At 35.6% G+C, this 21,331-nt stretch overlaps 2 protein-coding genes across 5 annotated transcripts in view; one reads left to right on the forward strand and one right to left on the reverse strand.

Moving 5' to 3' along the window:
• LOC121415205 (cytosolic iron-sulfur assembly component 2A-like) lies at nucleotides 1-13,532 on the reverse strand. Of its 3 annotated transcripts, none has more exons than XM_041608369.1 (6): nucleotides 13,389-13,532; nucleotides 9,528-9,808; nucleotides 7,988-8,158; nucleotides 5,165-5,214; nucleotides 1,784-1,829; nucleotides 1-842 (listed from the first exon to the last, which is right to left on the reverse strand). In XM_041608369.1, the coding sequence occupies exons 2-6, from the start codon at nucleotides 9,688-9,690 to the stop codon at nucleotides 742-744; spliced, it is 531 nt and encodes a 176-aa protein (XP_041464303.1). In that variant the 5' UTR covers nucleotides 9,691-9,808; nucleotides 13,389-13,532; the 3' UTR covers nucleotides 1-741. The 3 variants fall into 3 exon arrangements, with proteins under 3 accessions (XP_041464303.1, XP_041464304.1, XP_041464305.1); XM_041608370.1 differs by having other exon boundaries at nucleotides 9,528-9,812; XM_041608371.1 differs by having other exon boundaries at nucleotides 9,528-9,812; nucleotides 13,384-13,532.
• A 5,896-nt stretch (nucleotides 13,533-19,428) lies between these two features.
• Nucleotides 19,429-21,331, forward strand: part of LOC121415207 (myocyte-specific enhancer factor 2A-like) — a 77,181-nt gene continuing 75,278 nt past the window's right edge. Inside the window, exon 1 of one of the 2 annotated variants that reach the window (XM_041608372.1) lies at nucleotides 19,429-19,515. The gene's annotated coding sequence lies outside the window, so the exon portion shown is untranslated. The remainder of the gene's footprint in view (nucleotides 19,516-21,331) is intronic. The other variant, XM_041608373.1, reaches the window with a different exon arrangement.

Below are 21,331 nucleotides of genomic sequence, written 5' to 3' on the forward strand. Positions count from 1 at the left end.
TCCTTTTGCTCATAAGTGCGAGAAGTGTTCGTCACATATTAGGTAACAGAATGTAGAGGAATAATTGAATTAGATGATTATGTAAATGAAAAATATCTTAATTAATTTGCCTTTGAAGACAAAGAGATGTGGGAATCCCGGTTTCCTTTTTTCTGGGACGCACTATATAATGGCATGGGTACATCTTGTCAAAGACAACACTGGTAATTCTGCACAAAATTTATCCAATTTATTCCAACAAACCCATCATATACTAGATCCACAATTCCACAATCAAAAATGCAATTTTGATCAGAACCAGCTGCCACAGTGCTTCTACCTCGCTGAAACCACCTTCCGAAGATAATGTTAAAGAGTTTCCTGCTCAAAAGGGACACTGTTTAATACATTCATGGGATTCATGAGCTTTTTTCGTACAAGCAGTATGGTTCATTTTGAAAGCATCCAGATGCGCTTTTCTCGCGGGTATCAATCTGTACACTTCGCTACGTTCCCTGATTTTCATTTTACCACTTGCCGCTCTGATACAGTTGGGTGAAGGTCAGCCTGAGTTAACACCATCATCAAGCCACGGTTTGCTTTGGTACGCTTCAGACCGGGTCAGAAGGTGGTTCACCTTCACATGCTTCTAGCAAGGTACAATACGTTTCTACAGAACGCTTGAACACGCCTACTTGATTCAACCACCGCACTTAAACCTCCTGCAATGCTAGAGTTTCAATAGTAGCCCAAGGTCTCTTTTCAGTAATCCTCGATGCTGACACATTTTTCAACAAGTTTCCGGAGGTTGGGATTCTCCATAGCTGCTGCTATTCTTTCCTTGTCGTTGATTTGTTTGTTAACTGTTAAAAATAAGAGAAAAGGAAGTACAGAAGGGCATGAGTGTCTAGTAACAGACGTCAATAATAATAAATACACCATGAACGATCAAAGAGATTACTGATCAACATTAATACATAGCAAAGTTGAATAAAAGTAAAGTAATAATAATGTTGAAATTATGAGAGAAAAGGAAGTACCAAATGATGTGAGTTTATTAACAGATATCAGTGATAATACATACACCTTGAACGATTAAAGAGATTAATGATTAACATTAAAGAGAAATGCCAGTAGTTGCAGCAAACACTGATTTCATAAGAAAGTCTGTAAAACCAGGCTTAATTGTAAGTATATCATCGAGGATCTAGATCTGGTACAGTCACATAAACTGAACTTTATGAAATCTTGAAATCTACGCTGAAAAATATTCACACTGAAGATCACCAGCACAGATAAGTGCACGTGGGACAGTGTATTATTATTGCTTTGAATGTCGTGCCCGACGCTTGACCCGAATCCTGTGCTTATTTGCTAATCTCTCAGCAATTACACAATTTATTCCAGAATCCTTTGACACATATTCTTTATTTATACAAACAGACACTTTGGTGGTCATTTAGGGTGAATATTTTTCAGCGTAGATTTCACAAAGTTCAGTTTATGTGACTACCAGATCTAGATCCTCGATGATATACTGACAATTAAGCCTGGTTTTACAGACTTTCTCATGAAATCAGTGTTTACTGCAACTACTGGCATTTCTCTTTAAGTTTCCATGCCCTTTTAAGTATAATATTGCAACTGTCCTATTCTATGTGAAGCTGACTGGACAAAGCTCGAAAACGTAATCCAGATTTATTTATAAACATATTTTGGGAGAGGTAAAACATCTTGCGTAATAGAAACGACTGATAAAATGCAAGTTGAATCAAAACTTTTTTTTCACAGACACCATACTTACTTTCTTCCTCAGTTGCATGCGTTCCCTTTTTGACAATGATGTCAATCTGTATCATAAAAACAATGGATGAAAATATGTGTGTTTTAAACATCAATGAAATATACTGTAGAGTCATCCTTGAATATTAACCCTTTATAGCCCGGGCTATTTTGAAATTGCATAGCTCGGGGAAGGCCTATTAGGCCCCCCTCAGATCTCGGCCATTTATTGACCGATTGCGACCAAACTTGGTGTGTGGGTGTCTCATTATGTATTTTACAAGAATACGCTGTCAAATTTGTGATATTTATTATCATTCTTTATTTATCTAATTAATTGGGCAATTCCACAGGTTGGTGGACATGAGCTTAAAAATTCAAATTCAATATTTTCTTGAATTTTTTAATACTTTAAGTCCTTCATACATGATATTTTCAGGAACAAGAAATAAAAAGTTTATTTTCATATGTATACTTTGGAAAAAATGTTCAAAAGTTGTGTCTTCCATTGTGTACCAAAATACAAGAAAAATAGTGAAAAATGAAATATGCCTTATTACCATTTTGTTGTTGCAACAACATACCACTTTATATATTTCTGAAGTTTAGAAGAGTCAAATTACTTAAAATACACAACTGCTTTTCAAGTAAATTTTTAGTACTCATTCAAAAATAAATATTGCAACCTGCTCAGGTGATGTAACGTGAGTAACCAAAAAACTGACTTTGTTTTCTGAGAGAAAAATTCTTCACAGTTAATTGGTGGGATTTTAAATTCTCTTCCTTCAAACAATCTTTGACACAGTGATGACTATCAAAATCATTAAAAAGTACAATTTTTTTATAAAATTGATAAAGAAAAACTGTAACGTGAGTAACTTTGTAACGTGAGTAACCATCATGTAATGTGAGTAACCAATAAAAATTATTCATTTCGGTAACATTTTCTGTGGGATGTCAAGTTTTAAGTCTCATGGTGAGTTGTGAAGTTATTATTGATTAATTAAAAGCAAAATGAGGGTACATCTCTTTGATGCGACTCTTTGTTCATCAAAATATCAGTGGTCATACAATCGCACACAAAAAATGAATATTAGTAGAAGTATTCACAATGCGAGAGTGCATTAGTAAGACTTGGTTTTGATTAACCTAACTTTAAAGAGTGTTTGAACAACACATTGAATGCCCTTACCTGTAACCCTATCTAGGCCGGGGTATTTTGGGAGTTGATATGGCCCGGGGGGTGGGGGGAGGGGGGGGGGCTCCCAGGCCCCCCTTGAGATCTCGGCCATTGGCCGCACAATCACGTCGAAAATTTGTGTGCAGGTTGTCTTGGACATAATCTACAATACTATATAGTAATTTATTTCATGCAAATTGGTATTAAGCGATTATGCTAATTTATGCATAATTAGTAAGCGAAATCATACTTTTCCCTCCTACTCCCTAATAAAGCTCCAATTGTTCCAATTTTTGGTATAAAATCTCTTTTAGATGCTCCTAGCAATGAATTTTACACACATTATTGAATTTTTAATGACATGTGTGTTGTTAACCATACATGGACAAAATGTAACGTGAGTAACCGTAACGTGAGTAACCATATTATCTGCACCCCAAGTAAAAACCATGTGTTCTTTATTTTTTTAATTATATACAAAGTTTGTCTCCCAAATATACTTCTTTGAAATGGATATAATCAACTTTCATAAAAGCCTTGTATGAGGAGACTTTTCACTTATGTTGACTTTTCATTTTATGCATGTCCAAATCATGTAACGTGAGTAACCGACACATTCCAAAGATTTGCCAGGAGCATAATAGAATTTCCCAAGTTTTGTTTTTATCCGAAGGATAGTCAGACTGTGTACTTTGTGATAAGGAGATGTTTAGTTCCTATCAATAATAATGGAGTTACAGCTCCAAGTATGAATCAAGGTGTCTCCAAATGTAACGTGAGTAACCGTGGAATAGCCCTAATTAATTATGCAAATATTCAATTTTTTCAAGGAATTTTCATTTTTTTGTAGTTTTCCCCCCATTTTTTGAGAAAATGCAATGGAATCAAGCATATTAGTAGCCAGTCATGTAATCTAAAAGACAGCTCACTCAACTGTATTGAAATTGTATAATTATTAGATTATAATAGTAATTAATTATGCGCATATGCTAATTTTTCTCGATAATGTTGTTTCCTTCCGTGTTTCCAAATTCTTATGTATTTCTTTGTTTTGAAATCTCTATTTTTTATTGTTTTTTTTAATCTAGAATAGTTGGTGATAGCCCAAAAGGAAGTTATGTGAGGAAAAACAGAAAAAAAACATTCATCTGACAACACTTCTTGTAAACCCATACATTGTACACACAAAAGTCGATGGAAATTGCCATTTTCAGTGACATTGGTCACGAATATGTGCTATATCTCCGCAAGTGTACCCCCGATTTTCGCAAACAGGGTCTCAAAATGTGCGGGATGTGAAAGAAAGTTATGAAATATCAGCGTATTATTTCTTGCATTTAGAAATTATCGCGAAAAATGTCGGGGGGGGGGGGCCTTTTAGCGCCCCCCCGGGCTATATAGGGTTAAAGGACAAGTCCACAACAAAATGTTGATTTGAATAAAAAGAGAAAAATACCACAAGCATAACACCAAAATTTTCATCAAATTAAGCTTCGCTTAATTTCACAAAACAGTTATATGCACACCGTGGCTGGTATACAAATGAGGAGATTATGACATCACCCACTCACTATTTCTTTTGTACTTTATTATATGAAATATTCTAATTTTCTCCTCATTGTCAAGTGATACAATGATTAATTCTTTCCGGAACATGTGGAATTAGCATTGCTTAATACTATATGGTTCAGTCAAGTTGGTCCTTATTGTCAAATCTATAAAAAAAATGCAATTCTGTATAATTCAAACAATAAAAAACAAAAGAAATAGTGAATGATGGACATCATTGACTGACTTACCTATTTGTGCATATCACTGTTTTGTGAAAAATAAGCGAAACTTTAAAATGCCATAACTTTCTTATTTTGCATCCTATTTTGATGAAATTTTCAGCACTATGCTGGTTTGATTTTTCTCTGTTTATTCAAGTCAGCATTTCCCTGGGGTGGACTTGACCTTTAAGAGCTCAATTGAGAGATGTTATGCATGAATTTTATAAAAATATGTTCCTGAAAACAATGTATTACTCAGGAAATTATTCCATTTTATCTTCTGTTCAAACAATGACAGATGTCAAAAAGCTCACTAATATTTTCCCTTTTAACATTGTCTGTCTGTTAGTCTTTGTCTCTCCCTCTCTTTCTACTCTTTCTCTCCCTCTCTCTCTCCCTCTTTCTCACTCTCTCTATATACATGCAGATGTCTTTGTAGGGGTTGTTTTACCTTGTGTTTACTTGGAAGACTTCTCTCCAACCTGACTCTAAGACAAAGACCTAGTATACAAAGATTCAATTAGAAAATATCAAGCAGGGACTCAGTTTTAAGGGGAGTGAGACTTGGGAGTGATCACTCTCTACTGCTCTCCTTAACCCATTTTTGGTAGAGCGACTTATTACTCGTCTCAGCGATTGCTTAACAAGAGTATCAGTCAACCTTGAAAACCTCATTCTCCGTCAAGGTTTTGTAAATAACACACAGTTACATTGTAGGCAATAACACACTTGCAAGAATGACATTAAAGGACAAGTCCACCCAAACAAAAACTTGATTTGAATAAAAAGAGAAAAATTCAACAAGCATAACACTGAAAATTTCATCAAAATCGGTTGTAAAATAAGAAAGTTATGGCATTTTAAAGTTTCGCTTATTTTCAACAAAATAGTTTTATGAACGAGCCAGTTACATCCAAATGAGACAGTTGATGACATCACTCACTCACTATTTCTTTTGTATTTTATTATATAAAATATGAAAAAAAAATATATTTTCTCGTCATTGTCATGTGAAATGAAGTTTCATTCCTCCCTGAACATGTGGAATTCCATTATTTTAACATTTTGTGCTTCAGGCAATGAGGTCCTAATAATCAAATTCGTAAAAATTGAAATATTGTATAATTCAAACAATAAAAAAACAAAAGAAATATTGAGTGAGTGACGTCATCGACTCTCTGGTTCGTTCATATAGGTATTTTGTTGAAAATAAGCGAAACTTTGAAATGTCATAACTTTCTTTTTTTACATCCGATTTTGATGAAATTTTCAGCATTGTGCTTGTCTGATTTTTTATATTGATTTAAATCAACATTTTCTGAGGTGGACTTGACCTTTAAAGAGTTCAATGAGATAAATATTGCATAGATCTGATTGTTTGTCTCCTTTGGTTGTGGGTTGTAACTTAGTGTACATTACTCCATCCATTCTGAAATTAGACAAGAGAGCTCCCCTTGTATGTCAAAGAAGAGCTTTTTGTAGTGCTCTCCTAATGCTCCCCTTAATTTAGGAGAGCTTTTTATTGCTCCCCTCATAATTATAAAAGTGAGTCCCTGGTCAAGACAAAGTTATTAGCTTTAAGAACATTGCCACTCACAGCTTCTAATGTCCCTTCCTTTGGTGTGTTAGTTCACTGATATGATGAGTTACTCCAATTTAAACAGTCCTTATCATGTCATATATTCATTTTCACTACTTTCATACACCTTGTCCATTTGCACATCTACTACTTATTAATCACCATACTTATTTTCTATTTCCCTGACAAATTTTCTATACCCCCCCTTTAACTATCTTTCATTCTCTTCTCATTTGCTTTTGCATGCCCCACTTTGTGGAATAGCCTTCCTGAAAACATAAAAAATTGTACCTCGGTTGAAAAAAACTATTTTTTTAACTCTTAATGCGCCTTGAGCAGTCTACAGAATGGATTTGGCGATTTAAAAGCCTCATTTCAATTCTCTTTATTTCTTTCTCTCTCATTTCCCATGGTTTCTGAACCTTGAATGAACTTGAAAGGCTTCACATCGAGAAAATAATCACTGATAAGCAACCATATTTCAGTCAAGTCTTATTTTTAAAAATATAATGTGACACATCTTAGATTCAACTCTCAAATCCCACCACATCAAAAAGGCATACAACACAAGGCAAAAGCAATTTTGTGTCTCGCCCACTTATGAAAATAACAGAAATATTGTGATTTGCGAGGGCACGCAAGAGAAATATATCGAAACTTCATTGTGAAATGACTGGGATGGAATAACACTTGTCATAAGAGCCTTGCATGTAAACTTTAATGTTGACCTGAAAATGACCTTTGACCTTACCATGTAACCTCCGACTGCAGCATAACATGCCAGTCCCCCAAGTCTATCTACCATCCAAGTTTGGTTGAAATATAACTTACGGTTGCGGATTTAGGTGTCATAAGAGAGTCTTGCATGTAAACTTTAACGTTGACCTGAAAATGACCTTTGACCTTATCATGTGACCTCTGACTGCAGCATCAAATGCAGTTCCCCAAGTCCATCTACCATCCAAGTTTGGTTGAAAAGCGGTTGTGGAGTTAGGTGTCATAATAGAGTCTTGCATGTAAACTTTAACGTTGACCTGAAAATGACCTATGACCTTACCATGTGACCTCAGACTGCAGCATAACATGCAGGTCCCCCAAGTCCATCTACCATCCAAGTTTGGTTGAAAAGCGACTAACGGTTGTGGAGTTATGTGTCATTACAGGTTTGTGACGGACGGACAACATTTGGATCCCTAAGTCTCACCTTCACCTCTGGTGGGCGAGACAATAATAGAAAATATCCATCCAAATATAACGTGACACATCTTGGATGTAACCTAACTCTCAAATCACATCACATCAGAGTGGCATACAAAAAAAAATCAATGATTTAACATTATCTTCAATGCAATATGATGTGTTAAAATCAGACATTTCTCTTTGAAAATGGGGAAAGGTGATAAGCAAAGTTACCATATTTGTTAAATATTTTTCTCATTAAGATTTTGTAGAGTGGGTGGAAAAAAAATGAATAAAAAATGATTATGTCCTTCAAAGATAATTCATGAAAAGCATGTTTGACCCAAAAGGTTGAGAAGCACAGGGCCCCGTCTTACGATTGATCACAGGCTTTTGATCTAATTTAAAGGCTTCCGGGCGGGACCCGGGTACCAAGGTTTTAGTCCGAGCCTCAACTAAAACCACTTTTTTTGTGACCATTGAGTGGTCTTTATAGACAGGTTTCACTGTATTTACCAATCAGGGTTGCCAAGGAGCAGTGAGGAACGGTTGGAGTGAATTCAAGATTGATCACGTGACCCTGTTCCTCTGTCTCAAGTGCGGCTACAGTGACTCCGTCCTCGTAGACCACCTCCAACTCTTCAAGGGTGTTTGGTTTCTCGGGGTCTTGGATGTCTCGGATGATGTCTGCAAGATGAAGAAGGATCAGTGAAAATTTTAAAGCTTGTGGATAGTTTTGGTAAATCCACCAAAATGCACCTATCACTATTCCAATTCATTGCTAGCTAATATGAATGGATATGCCCTATAACAGTTATGATGTGGAGGATATGAAATGAAAATGTGTTTTACAGGATAAATTTTGCGATTTTACATGGAAATTTAACTTGATCGGGTCACCCGATCAAATTAAAATATCTGTGTGTTTTTGTCTTTCAATTAAATCCTATTCCAAATCATGGAATGGGCTGAAACTTTCAAGATATGTTCTTTGTCTGTAACTTTTGGATATCTAATCAATAAATTTATAAGATAAGTGCTTGAATGCCCATTTTTTTAATTTAAAACAAGCATCGCCGAGAGAGGGCGCTATATATCCAAGATTTGAATATTTGAAATTTTCTCAGAGAAGTGCAGTTGGAAAAATATCTAACGGTCTCTATGCTTCAGTAAGACTGTCATATTAGATTATAATCGATTATCAATCACATTATTGACCCTTTACCAAAGCTATACACAGGTTTTAAAAGATTGACGATTACCTGTCATTGTAATTGATCTCTATATCACTGTATACTGGTAGTATTACAGGCACAATTCTGAATCTTATAGCTTGTTCGAGTCATTTCCTTGCAAATTTAATATTGTTATGACACCCATCTCTGCAAGATTAAAGTTATTGGCACTTTGTCAAAGGTTTCAATGCCATGAAAATACCAACCCAAGTGTTTAACTTGGTACATGTACTGCTTCACAATTATGATGGGGGGGGGACATGATGCCCCCCCCTTGACGCTTCGCGTGATATTCCCGAAATGCAAAGAGATAGCGCCGCAAAATTTTATGACTTATACCAGAAAAAAAAACACATGTGCAGTTTGAAAAAAAAATACATGAAAGATTAAGAAACTTATTAGAACTTATGCATTATACCAACAGCTGCCCCATATGTTATGTGATAAAAAAATGCATAAATTTTAATTTTTTTATTTTTCATGGTGACTAATTTTTTTCTTGCTTCCAGGAGTGGGTGTGGAATGATTTGTCTGTTGATATACTGAAGACACAGTAACCATTTGAATTTATTAGAAAACATTTCATTGATTTTATAACTTCACGACCTATGGGGAAGCTGCTTGCACACGACTTCACAAATAAAAAAAAAATCAAGCTACCAATAAATTTCTTACTCTTTGATGGATTTTCATCAATATTTTTGATTATTTTTTCTGCTATGTTTACAATTTCATAAACTTTCCATCAGGGTGAACTTCCCCTGTAAGGGCTAAACAAATTTATGATTATTAATTTTCAATTTTAGATAAGCAACCCTCACCATAGATATCTAGGGCCATGCCATCAAGCTCTTCTTGTGTGGTCCAGCTGGGACATGGTGGAGGTTTAGACGGTTCCATCTTCTTCTCTTCCATTGTCTCGCCAGGATCACCCTGGAGAAACACCTTAAGTAGGTACACCCCGCTCAGAAATGTCATCAGCATTGGTCTGGACTGTCAGGCTCAATCGTATTTTCAGTCTTAGGGGAAATCTTGGACAAATATTGACGGGGAGCATTGATGATGCGGTTGGAAATCGAGGCAAAGATGTTTCATCAAGGGTCTGTCTATTGCAAAACAGAATGAAATGAATAACACTTGGTTGGATGAGGAAAGAAATGATTACATGATAAGGTTAAACAAGATGTTAAAGAGGAAGTTCACCCTCAAGAAAACTTTGTTGCAAGAATAGCAGAAAAAAATAGTAAAAAATATTGGTGAAGGTTTGAGGAAAATCCGTTAAAGAGTAAGAAAGTTATTAGAGTTCAAACTTTTGGATTTGTGACGTCATAAACGAGCAGCTGCCCCATGTGTTATGTAATATAAAATGCATGAATTTCAAACTTTGTATGGTTCTTGATAACTTAATTTTGTTTACTTTTTATGATCGGGTGTGAAATTATTTGTCTATTGATACACAAAAGGTACAGTGAAAACCATTTTCAATTTTCTGAGAAAATGACATTTCATTAATTTTTTACCATTCTCTATGTAGGAATATTGCTCGCATATGACATCACAAATCAAATAATTGAAATTCTAATAACTTTTTTATTATTTGATGAATTTTTCTCAAAACTTTGGCAATATTTTTAATTATTTTTTCTGGTATTTTTACGATAAACTTTTTGTCAGGGTGAATATCCCATTTAAAGAACCAAAGTTTATAATAAAATAAGTGAGAACATTATCAATAATTATCAAAATTTAATTCCAGATATAGCCTCAGAGTTGTATTTTTGTGTGTGTCTTATTACGTTATGTAGATCTACAATCATTTTTTAAAAAACTATTTATAAGTGCATAACCCATTTAGTAAGAGCAAACAGCAGGAATTCTGTCTGTGACTGTCTACGAGTTGAATAAAACTTTGGAAATTAATGCGACAAACAGAAAATTAGGTCTAACGTTAAGCTTAAGTTAAGTCAAGACAAGTTATATTACTTAAACTCAGTATAATAATATCAGTATACTAATATCAATATACTAATACTCACTCATTCTATGAACAAGGTTATGATATAACCTTGTTCTCTGTTACTCCTCCCTGCGTGGTGAAAAAAGGTTGGCAATGTTTGGCTTATTTTCTCTCTTTTTCTTTGGGACAAATGCTTGATTTTTTGACACTGTCAGGTTCCAATACAGCTATTCATCATATAACTTGACCCTTAAGTAAATTTTATTCTTTAAATTGATTTTTATTAACTGAAAAGAGATTGAAAAATGATTGTCTTGCCATATTATTACTTTCTACCAATAGAGGACGTACATAAAAATATGCCCAAAATTCATGTTTTCGAGCACTCTGGTGAATACAAAAATTACTAATGAAAAATAAATTGCAACTGTATGGAAATTAGTATTTTTGGTCACAAAAGTGATATTTTAATGAATTTTTCAATTGTATGCTGTGTACAGCATTGGCATACCATAGTCCTACCTGTAGATTCCCCACAGGCAGGATGGTAATGAACCCTTTGGTGACTAATACTAACCTCGCAATACGTGTGAGTGACTTAACCTTAACTTTAATTAGAGTCTACTATCCCTTTAGACCACAAGCTTCGGTCTCTGTTATGGTGGTTGTTCAGCTGAACTCCGTTGGCTTCACTCACCAAATACAGAGATCAAAGTTCTAGCGCGATCTGTACAGGGGACTCAATGGCCATATGTTTGTGTATTGTTGTAAATTGGATTTTCCTTGTATAATATTTCTTTAAAAAAAAGTTAAAAGGATACTATGTTTTATTATTTCATTTCAGTACATGTAGCATTTGAATATAATGTATAAAATGAATCTATATTTCACATTATATCTGCAAACTTTATCTTTAGTTCTCTTTCTCCCTCTCTGTACTTTACCAACTTTGACTTACTCTTTCCCTCTCTAAGCTCATTGGCTAATTCTTTCCCGCCTTTTTAGGAGTAGCAGTAATGCCAATTCATGTACCCCCTTTAGGGATGCTTTTGTACTTCGATGTGCACCATTGCACTGTTATTGTTAGCTAGGGAGAGTCCAGTGACTCATGACACTGGCAGTAGCAAGGGCATTCCCACTGTTTGTTGTTGAGGAGGAGACTTGTCCCTACAGAAGAAAGTTTAATTTTTAAGTATAGAAGTAAGTTGATTTATATATATATATTCTTATTTTAGTAAATTGAATGTTTATTTCATTGATATGTTATACTATTACTGTGATATATATATAAATGCATGTTATAATATTTACTCAATTTTTTTGGAATATTTGATTGGACAGAAAGCTCACTTGATAGTGATCCGTTACGTGCCTGAGTTTTGATTATTATATTATATACATATATATATATATTGCATTACCAATTGCTACAGGTATAATATTCATTTTGATGTGATTTTGATTTATTTGTGTAATTATTGCACAGCTTTAAATAAAAGAAATGAATAAAAAGTCAGTGTCAATAGACCAAATAGTAAATCTAATGTTACCATAGTTATGTATCACTTAACATGGCTGTGTATATTTGTGACATTGATCATTTTCTATGTTATAGGACTTCTGCAAGGACTTCCCTTCATGTACTTAAGATGTTGAAGTAAAATGCGGAATTAGTGCCTGACTAGTGAGTTCACGGTCTAGTGAGAGTTGTTCAACTTATATCATATGTATTTTATTGTGATTTTCTGAATACGAACATATTGTTGATATTATTTTATATCTAATGAAGGAAAGAGATATACTTCTTGATTTACTTTGTCCTTAATAGTCACTGAGAAAATGTAGTTTATTGTCTTGATAGATAATGTAAATCTGTATTTGTTATGTTTAGAACTGTACTACTTTTTCATACCGCTATTATGTAATGTGTGGTAATTATATTATATTAATCATGTGCTTGTTTATAATTATATTTCATTATACAGAGGCTGTTTTCCCTTGGTCAATAAAAGAAACCAATGAAACCACAGCTCAGCCCTTGTGAGTCGTGTCCGTGTTGTGTGGTCGTCAGCGCGAACCCTTTCAGTATTATAAATTCGGATAAAATAGGAAGTGAAGTTGCGCGACAGCCAAAGTAAGTCACTGTTTTGTTCCTTTTAAATTGATTTTTTCCCCGTTTTTTGGCAATTAATGCCAAATTAATTTGCATTTCGGTCGCGTTAGTTTTAAAAAGTTTGATTCATTAAAGACAAAAATTGAAGAGCCCCAACAGGGGGATTTTGCATTTTTAGTCCCCTAATGGTGGCTGCACGATAGCGAGCCGTCTGTGTACGAGGAGATATTTAAACATGTTAAAAAACTCCTCAAAACACCATGAACACACGGCTGCCAGCTGTCTACTAATACTAATCATTTCTACTCCGAGAACAGTATTAGGCTATATGCTTAAAAAGTTACACCAAAAATCAGCCCCAAAATATGGTCCAGATTAAAACTAGACTGAACTTCTGGAAACGAAGGCGAAGCACTGTGACACGTAAGTAACGTCACAAGTCACAACATCAAGTATAAAAAAGTCTAGCAAACGTCTTTTTCTATGAATGGGACTGAGGAAAGTACATGTAGTTATTCGTAGCGGCTATAGACTATCGATCATTCCCCAATTACGTCCAGATACATTAACGTGAGAGTCTTCATAATTACTATATATTGTAAAATACCTTACACTTTTCAATTTCTATCCTTGACTTTCTCAGTGACAGACTTAAATAAACTGATTTTGATGATCACATCCGACTCTTCAGTCTCAGTCTCAGTCCCATCAACTACCGGCCTTATCCGTCCTTGATCAAAACATTAACGCCCTCTGCGTTCGGATTGTTTGTGAATTTTTTGGAAAGAAATATATTTTGTTTGCAACAGGTATGTTTTTTACTCAGACAGATATGATCAATACATTTTTTTATTACATAGTCCTAAATGAATTTGCCTATCATGGTCGTACGCAGTGGAAAAGAATTTACAAAAGCGCCCCCATGATAAGCTTAGTTGCTTCGCCCCTCGCTTTTGAGTTTCTTCGGGGAAAGCCCCTGCCGGGTGCCCCTGCCAGGATAAATTTATGCATACAGCCATGTTGTCTTTAATTGCTTTTAGGTGATTTCAAATTAAATAAGGTATCCCTCGTGTGTGTCTTCTGTTCTATTTGCTAGTTACAAGACATTTGTAAGGCTCCAAATTTCAGGGAAATTTATGAAATGTTGGGGCCCACCCCCTCCCCCTTGAGAGGTAGAATTAAATTTTTAATGTCAAATGGCTGTTAAAACAGAAGTCCCCCCCCCCTTGAAAGTGAAGACCTTTTTTTTTGCTTGTCAAAAAGTCCCTCAGCAAAATGTCCCCCCTCCCTTTTGGAAATCCTGGATCCGCCCCTCCTGCATGGAAATGTGTAATGAATATTCTAATGTCATATCAGACAAGAAACAAAGACGTTATGACTGAAAGAAATAATGAGATTCTAATCACTCGCCATTGTAAGGAGGACACATTGCTTGTACACAGTTCAATGACACAACTGCATAAAAGGGGTTGTTTCCATAGCCGGATAATTTGCACTTAATCCGTGAAACGGGGGTCGAGGTTCAAACAGTAAAGCCGTGCAGCAAATCTTATTAATGATATAGTTCTGATATTTTTTGGTTCTTGGAGGGGGGGGGGATGGAAAAATTAATGGATGTTCAGACCTTACTTTCTGCTAAGCCCCCCCCCCCCCATACCGAATTTCAAAACCGATGCGTGGTACCTCGTATCAAAATTGAGGGAGGTAATAGTACTTTTTAATAAGGGGTTTCTTGGCAGAGTTTGTAGTAGGTGATTTTTTTTTAAATAGGCAGGTACGCCTAAGATTTGATGCCTATGATATGGCATTGCCATTCATTAATGAAGATGCTAATATTGTCAAATCTGCCCCCAAAATAATATAATAAATTACTTAATAAATAGCGAGTGAGATACATTATGACATCGTGCCCATTTGCATATCACTGTCTTTTTTTTCCTGAGTGGGGGCAAAAACTTAATAACTCTTTTTTTTTCATTTTCTAGAGTGAAATTGAAGGACTTCGTCTAAGCTTTTTATGAATTTTGTTGGAAATTTTTGTTAAAAAATGTAAGTTTTTAAGTTTTAATGGCCTGTGGAGGGATCGAAAAGGCATATTCCTCACCCCTGCTGAGTACGACCATGGATCCGCCTTGTCTGTTTTAACCTTCTATGGCGCGAGAATCAGGAGGAGGAGAAGAAGAAGAAGAAGAAGAAGAAGGAGATGATTTTTTTAAGAGGGGGTGCTATGTTTGAAAAAAAGGAAAGAAATCAAGCAAAAAAGGAAAAGTTTTCACTTCAAAATAAAGATGATTTTTTATCACATTTGTACTTGTTATCATACCGTTCTGATTCACAGGCGGTACGTGTTGCTATTATGATTGTGGATACACTTGGGATGCTTCAGCACCCCCGCTTCCCGAAGCCTTACAAAATGCTTTTTAATAAAAAAGGAAACCAACAAAGCTCATAATTTCACTCATTAGGACTACCCCCTCTTTTCGTCACCGCACTCAGACTTATAGCTCCTTAAGCATCTGATCGGATTTCATTATTTGGATTTTGCCGACTATTGAGGATTTATTTTTTTTGGGGTATGCCTATTCTTTTATTTGATTCTTTCAGTGACATCAACATTTACAAACAGCAATGAAATACTTGACTTAGGTGTCACTTTATGATAGTGTAACTTACACTATCTTAACGTGACACCTTCATATTCATCAAGGCTGCAGTATAATATGTATTCATTGATTTCCCGTTCACATTCAACAAAATGTATTGTATTGTCAAATATATTTACAAAGCATGTCAGTGATCATAATTCATATCATACTTCAAGAAAGACTGAATTTTAACTAGCTAGATAGAACCGAATCGTCAAATTAAGAAAATAAACTTAGAAACACAGAACAAAGAATAATTGATAAACAGGTACGTATAATTTTAACCGGTACATCCAAATAAATGATTAAGAAATATAATGCAGAAAAAAATACATCTATCTTATGGGGTACTCCAGGCTGAAAATAATATGATAGAATGGAGTAAATATGGCAAACAAAATTTCTGGAAACTTAAAAAAAAATTGGACGAGCAAGAACAAAGTTATGGAATTTTAAATGTTTTGCATTGTTTCGCTGAAACACTTCTATACACATCCTCATGAATGGCCCTGGGAAGCGGGCGTGCTGATCGAAGCAATAGAATGGAGTAAATTTATGGCAAACAAAATTTCTGGAAACTTAAAAAAAATGGACGAGCAAGAACAAAGTTATGGAATTTTAAATGTTTTGCATTCTTTCGCTGAAACACTTCTATACACTTCCTCATGAATGGCCCTGGGAAGCGGGCGTGCTGATCGAAGCAACCCCAAGATTGTCCTGGGGGTGCTGCTTGTATTATTCTCCATAGACAACACCCCTCGGATTTCTGGAGAAATGTAACCAAAATGGCCTTCATTTTGTAGTGAATTTTTTTCTTTGGGTGTTTTTTTTATTTTCAAATTTCTAGGAACCAAATTGATCCCCCCTTTTTTTTGGTGCTTTTCAGATTTGCATTAGCACCCCCGAGTGAAAAAAGCTCGTTCCTATGGTCTAGCTCATGAGTACGTAATGAGCAAGCTGATGTCATATCCCCACTTATAATTTCTTTGATTTTTAATGAAAGTGTGTTTATTCAACTTTTACCCTCCAAGGAAGGAGAAAAATGGGTTGACTCGATGTTCACTGCTGTGACTTATCTTAAAGGGGAAGTTCACCCTGAAGAAAACTTTGTTGCAAAAATAGCAGAAAAAAATAGTAAAAAATATTGGTGAAGGTTTGAGGAAAATCCGTTAAAGAGTAAGAAAGTTATTAGAGTTCAAAGTTTTGGATTTGTGACGTCATAAACGAGCAGCTGCCCCATGTCTTATCAATATATAAAATGTATGAATTTCAAATTTTGTATGGTTCCTGATGATTTAATTTTGTTTTCTTTTCATGATCGGGTGTGAAATGATTTGTCTATTGATATACAAAAGTTACAGTGGAAACCATTTTCAATTTTCTGAGAAAATGACATTTCATTGATTTTGTACCATTCGCTATGTAGGAATGCTGCTCGCATATGACGTCACAAATCAAATAATTGAAATTCTAATAACTTTTTAATTATTTGATGAATTTTTCTCAAACGTTCGGCAATATTTTTTATTATTTTTCTGCTATTTTTACAATAAACTTTCTGTCAGGGTGAACTTTCCCTTTAATACAAGGGAAACACGTCATATACGCACATTATGAAAATATGATTTCAATAATAAAAAGGAAAAAGTGTCAGTGGATATGAATTCCGCATAATCCCTTGTAATATTTTTAATCGGAATCCACACTTTTCAAAGAACATTCTTTTATTCTGTGAAAAATGTTTTCAACGTCAAACCAGAATAATGATAAACCAATTGATACAGGAGGGACTTCTAATTTGCAATTGTGAAAAGTTCTCTTATCGAACTACTTTATAATCTTTTTGACAGAGTTAACTTTCATGGACAATAAATTGCATAGGCCTATCCGAAAAAATAATAAAATTTCCTCCATATCTATTTCCCTTTTCATTTCTTCCGTTCAATGCACTTGCTTTTAATTTTTCCAACTGTGTCGAATTTTGTTAAATATATTTTATTTGTGACTCCATGAACGAACTTTATATGAAGGCCTATCCATCGATCCCTTTAAAAATATACATCTTTATCTTCAATATGTTTTAACCTTATCTGCATGTTGGAATTGAAAGCATGGTATTAAAAAGAATATAATTATTGCATTTATAATTGCTTCGAATTTGTCTCAAGTCTTCTGATTCCAACCATGTTTCCAATAGCTCTAAATAAAATTGCAATACTGACAGTTTTAAATCTCCAGTATATAACTTATTTACAGAAAAACGGATTTTCCTCCGATATATCGAGTATATGAAAATTCTACGATTTTCATTTCATTCCTTGATTCCCAATTGATAAACCCCCATGTACCGATGGTAAAGCAGACGGTAGACTGGCCTAATTCTGTTCCCCCCACTTCCCCCTCCCGGCATGGTATGTGCACGAGTACACCACTGCCAACTCGGTCTTTGCTCCCTAGCAATACCACCCCACCCCCATTCACAATTTCGCGAAAGTTTTTTTTTGTCAAGTAACAATATAATATCGCATCACCAAACACCAACACGGCCACCACTCCACCATGCACGGTCAACACCACCACCACCACCACCACCACCACCACCACCACCACCACCATCATGCTAGTGAATATGCTGCTGCTGATAAAGATGATGATGGTGATGATGAGTGATGAAGATTGATGGTGTAGATGAAACTATGATTATCAGTGATGATTATGATGATAATGACGAGTCGACGACGATTGGTGATATTGCTTGATGATGATGACGATAATCATGGCGAAATGAGTATGACAATGATTAATGATGATGAACATCACCACGGATTTGACTCGGCGGCGTCATCTACGAAATCCTATCCGACGCACAAGTCCCGCGACATCAGTGGTGACAAGCTGTCATTTTACGCCTTTTGTTCGCCCCAGGGCCAACAAGACGCGCGACCTCCTGACCCCCTCCATCAACTCCACATTTTTTCTCCCAAAACAAATGGGACCCTGGATGGAATTACCTTTAATCTCTAAAAAGGTCAATGATTGTTTAATGTTTTGGGGGGTAATGACCATTAAACGGTGATGATGAGAACGATCTACCTCATGCCAGTATGATTGTAAAGCAAGATTCACTTCCTAGAGCAAGATTATAAAAATGACATGAATATTCACGACAAATGACATTTTCATGGGGATGTGGATGAATTGAATGAAGAGGTTCCACCAAGAACTTTCCCTCGTTTTTCGGAGTAGTTCTCTTTTTTCGATGCGCGACTTGGATGTGAAAAGAAAAGACCGTTCCGTTTCATTCACTTTCGACACATCAATACTTCAAGGCATACCTCATTATAATGGAAAATGGCCAAACGATAGTACACTTCTCAATAGCGGGTGTTTCCGCTCCGAGTTTCACTATTCTAATGTGCTTTCCATATATGGGTCATCCGACGTCACCGCCGTAACTAATGACGTCAATCGGTTGCTAGCCTGACAGATTTTCTTCGAGAACCCCGTGAAGCCCCGTTTTGCCTTGCTATGAAGCTAGCATCCCCAGTGATTGAGCCATCGCGAACTCTTTTTCTTCAGTTTGCCCAAATTCGACATTTTAAAAGATCTCAGAACTTTCCTATGCTCTCAGCATACTGAATTTGGATTTTGGATGATAAACAAATACACGTGTGGCATTGCGTATATGTTTATGTACGCGCAGATCAGCGGAGAAGAGCGACGGGGAAACCACCTCCTCAAAATAGCACCAGTTTGTGTGGGACTAATTACTGCACAATACTCTTGCGCCATTACAACGGAAGGTAAATAGTTTCGGTGTTATTTTTATAGGTTTGCTATAATTCCAAAATTATATCAATATTAGCCTCATATCTTGAAAATATCAACTATTATCTACCCTTTTAGTGATGAAAAATATGATTTAAGACCTATTCTTTTAACGGAGCGATTTTGTGCGCATGAATATAATGACGTATGATAGCTGTTATACGGCTACTGGATGGGCATTCCAAAGGAAAGCTCGATTCTTCCTAAAAATAGCTCGACCACTCGGGGAAAACATCTCGCCAAAGCCGTGCTTCTGAATTTGGTCGGTGAGTAAAAATAGAAGTGTGCCGTTGACTGTCTGGCGGTATGTCTAATAATTATAGAAGGATATGCGGGTTTTCATGGCCTCAACAATTGCTGTCAACTCCACGCAGTGTTTTTCCGTCACTGCGTTGCGATTATTTCGTTATGTCGGGGTTATAGTTCCAGGCCCATTTAGAACGTGTGTAAACGTTATGATGTGTATTGTGGGCATGGCAGAGCAGACTTGGTGGTTCTCGTTAACATGTTTACAAATATATTGGCTATTGCACGAAGAGAGAGATGGTGTTTTGCATTGCTGTGCATTGCCAGTGTCGTTGAGTGAGCGAGACCAACTGAGCCGAACATAGATCCTACATGTAGATCTATATGTATTAATTTGTATGTATGTGCATGATTGCTGTGTCGAGAGTGATTGAGCCTGCTTGCTTCAGTTGGGAATTGGGCATGTTATTGTTGTGATGTGATGATTCTAAAAATAATGTAATTATTCCGTCACATGTGTCAGTGTCAGTCCAGAATTTCCAGGGTAAACTTTGGAGTTTGGTTTGAACTAAATCTGATCTGTCTATTTTAGTATTAATGGTGAGGCAAAGGGGTCCCAAGCTTTAGAAGCCTAAGCCAACCAAAGGCTAATTTTTGTGGGTGCTAAAAGGGCCAAACTTTAAAGTGGTTCCTGGATCTAATCCTCGGTTTTAAGTTAGGGGACTAACTTCTTTGCACGCAAAAGTGGTTGCTACCTTCACCACCCAAGTCATCCCAGCATATTATTTTAGAACGAAATAATTGATAAATAGCCATCCTCCATTCCTGCAGGGGACAGAATTTTAACCCCTCTCCCCAGCTCTGGGTAGGGAGGTTCAAGTTGTGGTCAGGGAGGGGCTATCAAGAATAAATGGCAGTGTGATATGCTTGGATAAGTTTGGTGAAGTTAGCAGTCACTTTAGCTTATACTAGGTGCAAATAATTGAGTCCCCTGGCTTACCCGAATACCAGTCTGAAGTTATGCACCACTTAATATGCATTCAATTTTCAATGGCAAAATACTCTCGAGGATGGAACCGTGATTTCAGTGTAACGAACAAATTATATTTAGTTTTTTTTTTTTTACAGAGTCAGAGGCTGCAATAATTCACGAAAATGCAGAGAAACCTCAAATCGTTTGCAGTTTTGGATTTAATTCTGTTTTTTTTTATTTTACTACATTAATTGAACATATTTTTAGAAAATGTGGTAATACAAAGTCCACCCCAACAAAAAGTCGTTTTGAAAAAGGAAAACCAATCCAACAAGCAAAACACTGAAAATTTCATCAAAATTTTAAAGTTTCGCTTAATTTCACAAAACAGTTATATGCACATCCTGGTCGGTATGCAAATTGGCAGACTGATGACATCACCCACTCACTATTTCTTTTGTATTTGAAATATTCTAATTTTCTCCTTGTCAAATGAAACAAAGTTTTATTTCCCCCTGAACATGTGGAATTACCATAATTTTAACAGTTTATGGTTACGTTAAGTTGATCCTTATTGTCAAATTTGTAAAAATTGAAATATTGTTTTATTCAAACAATAATAAACAAAAGAAATAGTGATGGACATTATCAACTTTCTCATTTGCATATCGCTGAGTTGTGCATTTAACTGTTTTGCGAAAAATAAGCGAAAATTAGAAATGTCATAACTTTCTTATTTTAATGAAATTTAATGAAATTTGCAGCATTATGTTTATTTGATTTTTCTCAATCGATTCAAATCAACAATTTTCTGGGGTGGACTTGACCTTTAAGCTTCCGTAATCAATTAGAATGCGAGAGCC

Source organism: Lytechinus variegatus, chromosome 5 (genome assembly GCF_018143015.1).
Source record: "Lytechinus variegatus isolate NC3 chromosome 5, Lvar_3.0, whole genome shotgun sequence".
In the NCBI taxonomy this organism is placed as follows: domain Eukaryota; kingdom Metazoa; phylum Echinodermata; class Echinoidea; order Temnopleuroida; family Toxopneustidae; genus Lytechinus; species Lytechinus variegatus.

Bases quoted from the DNA above. Each gene is read 5' to 3' on its own strand.
- LOC121415205 (XM_041608369.1), bottom strand. From the start codon at position 9,690: ATGCTGATGACATTTCTGAGCGGGGTGTACCTACTTAAGGTGTTTCTC. The intron at 8,159-9,527 runs GTGAGGGTTGCT...TTCATCTTGCAG, and splicing joins CATGGCCCTAGATATCTATG to ACATCATCCGAGACATCCAA. The intron at 1,830-5,164 runs GTAAAACAACCC...TTTATGATACAG, and splicing joins GTCTTCCAAGTAAACACAAG to ATTGACATCATTGTCAAAAA.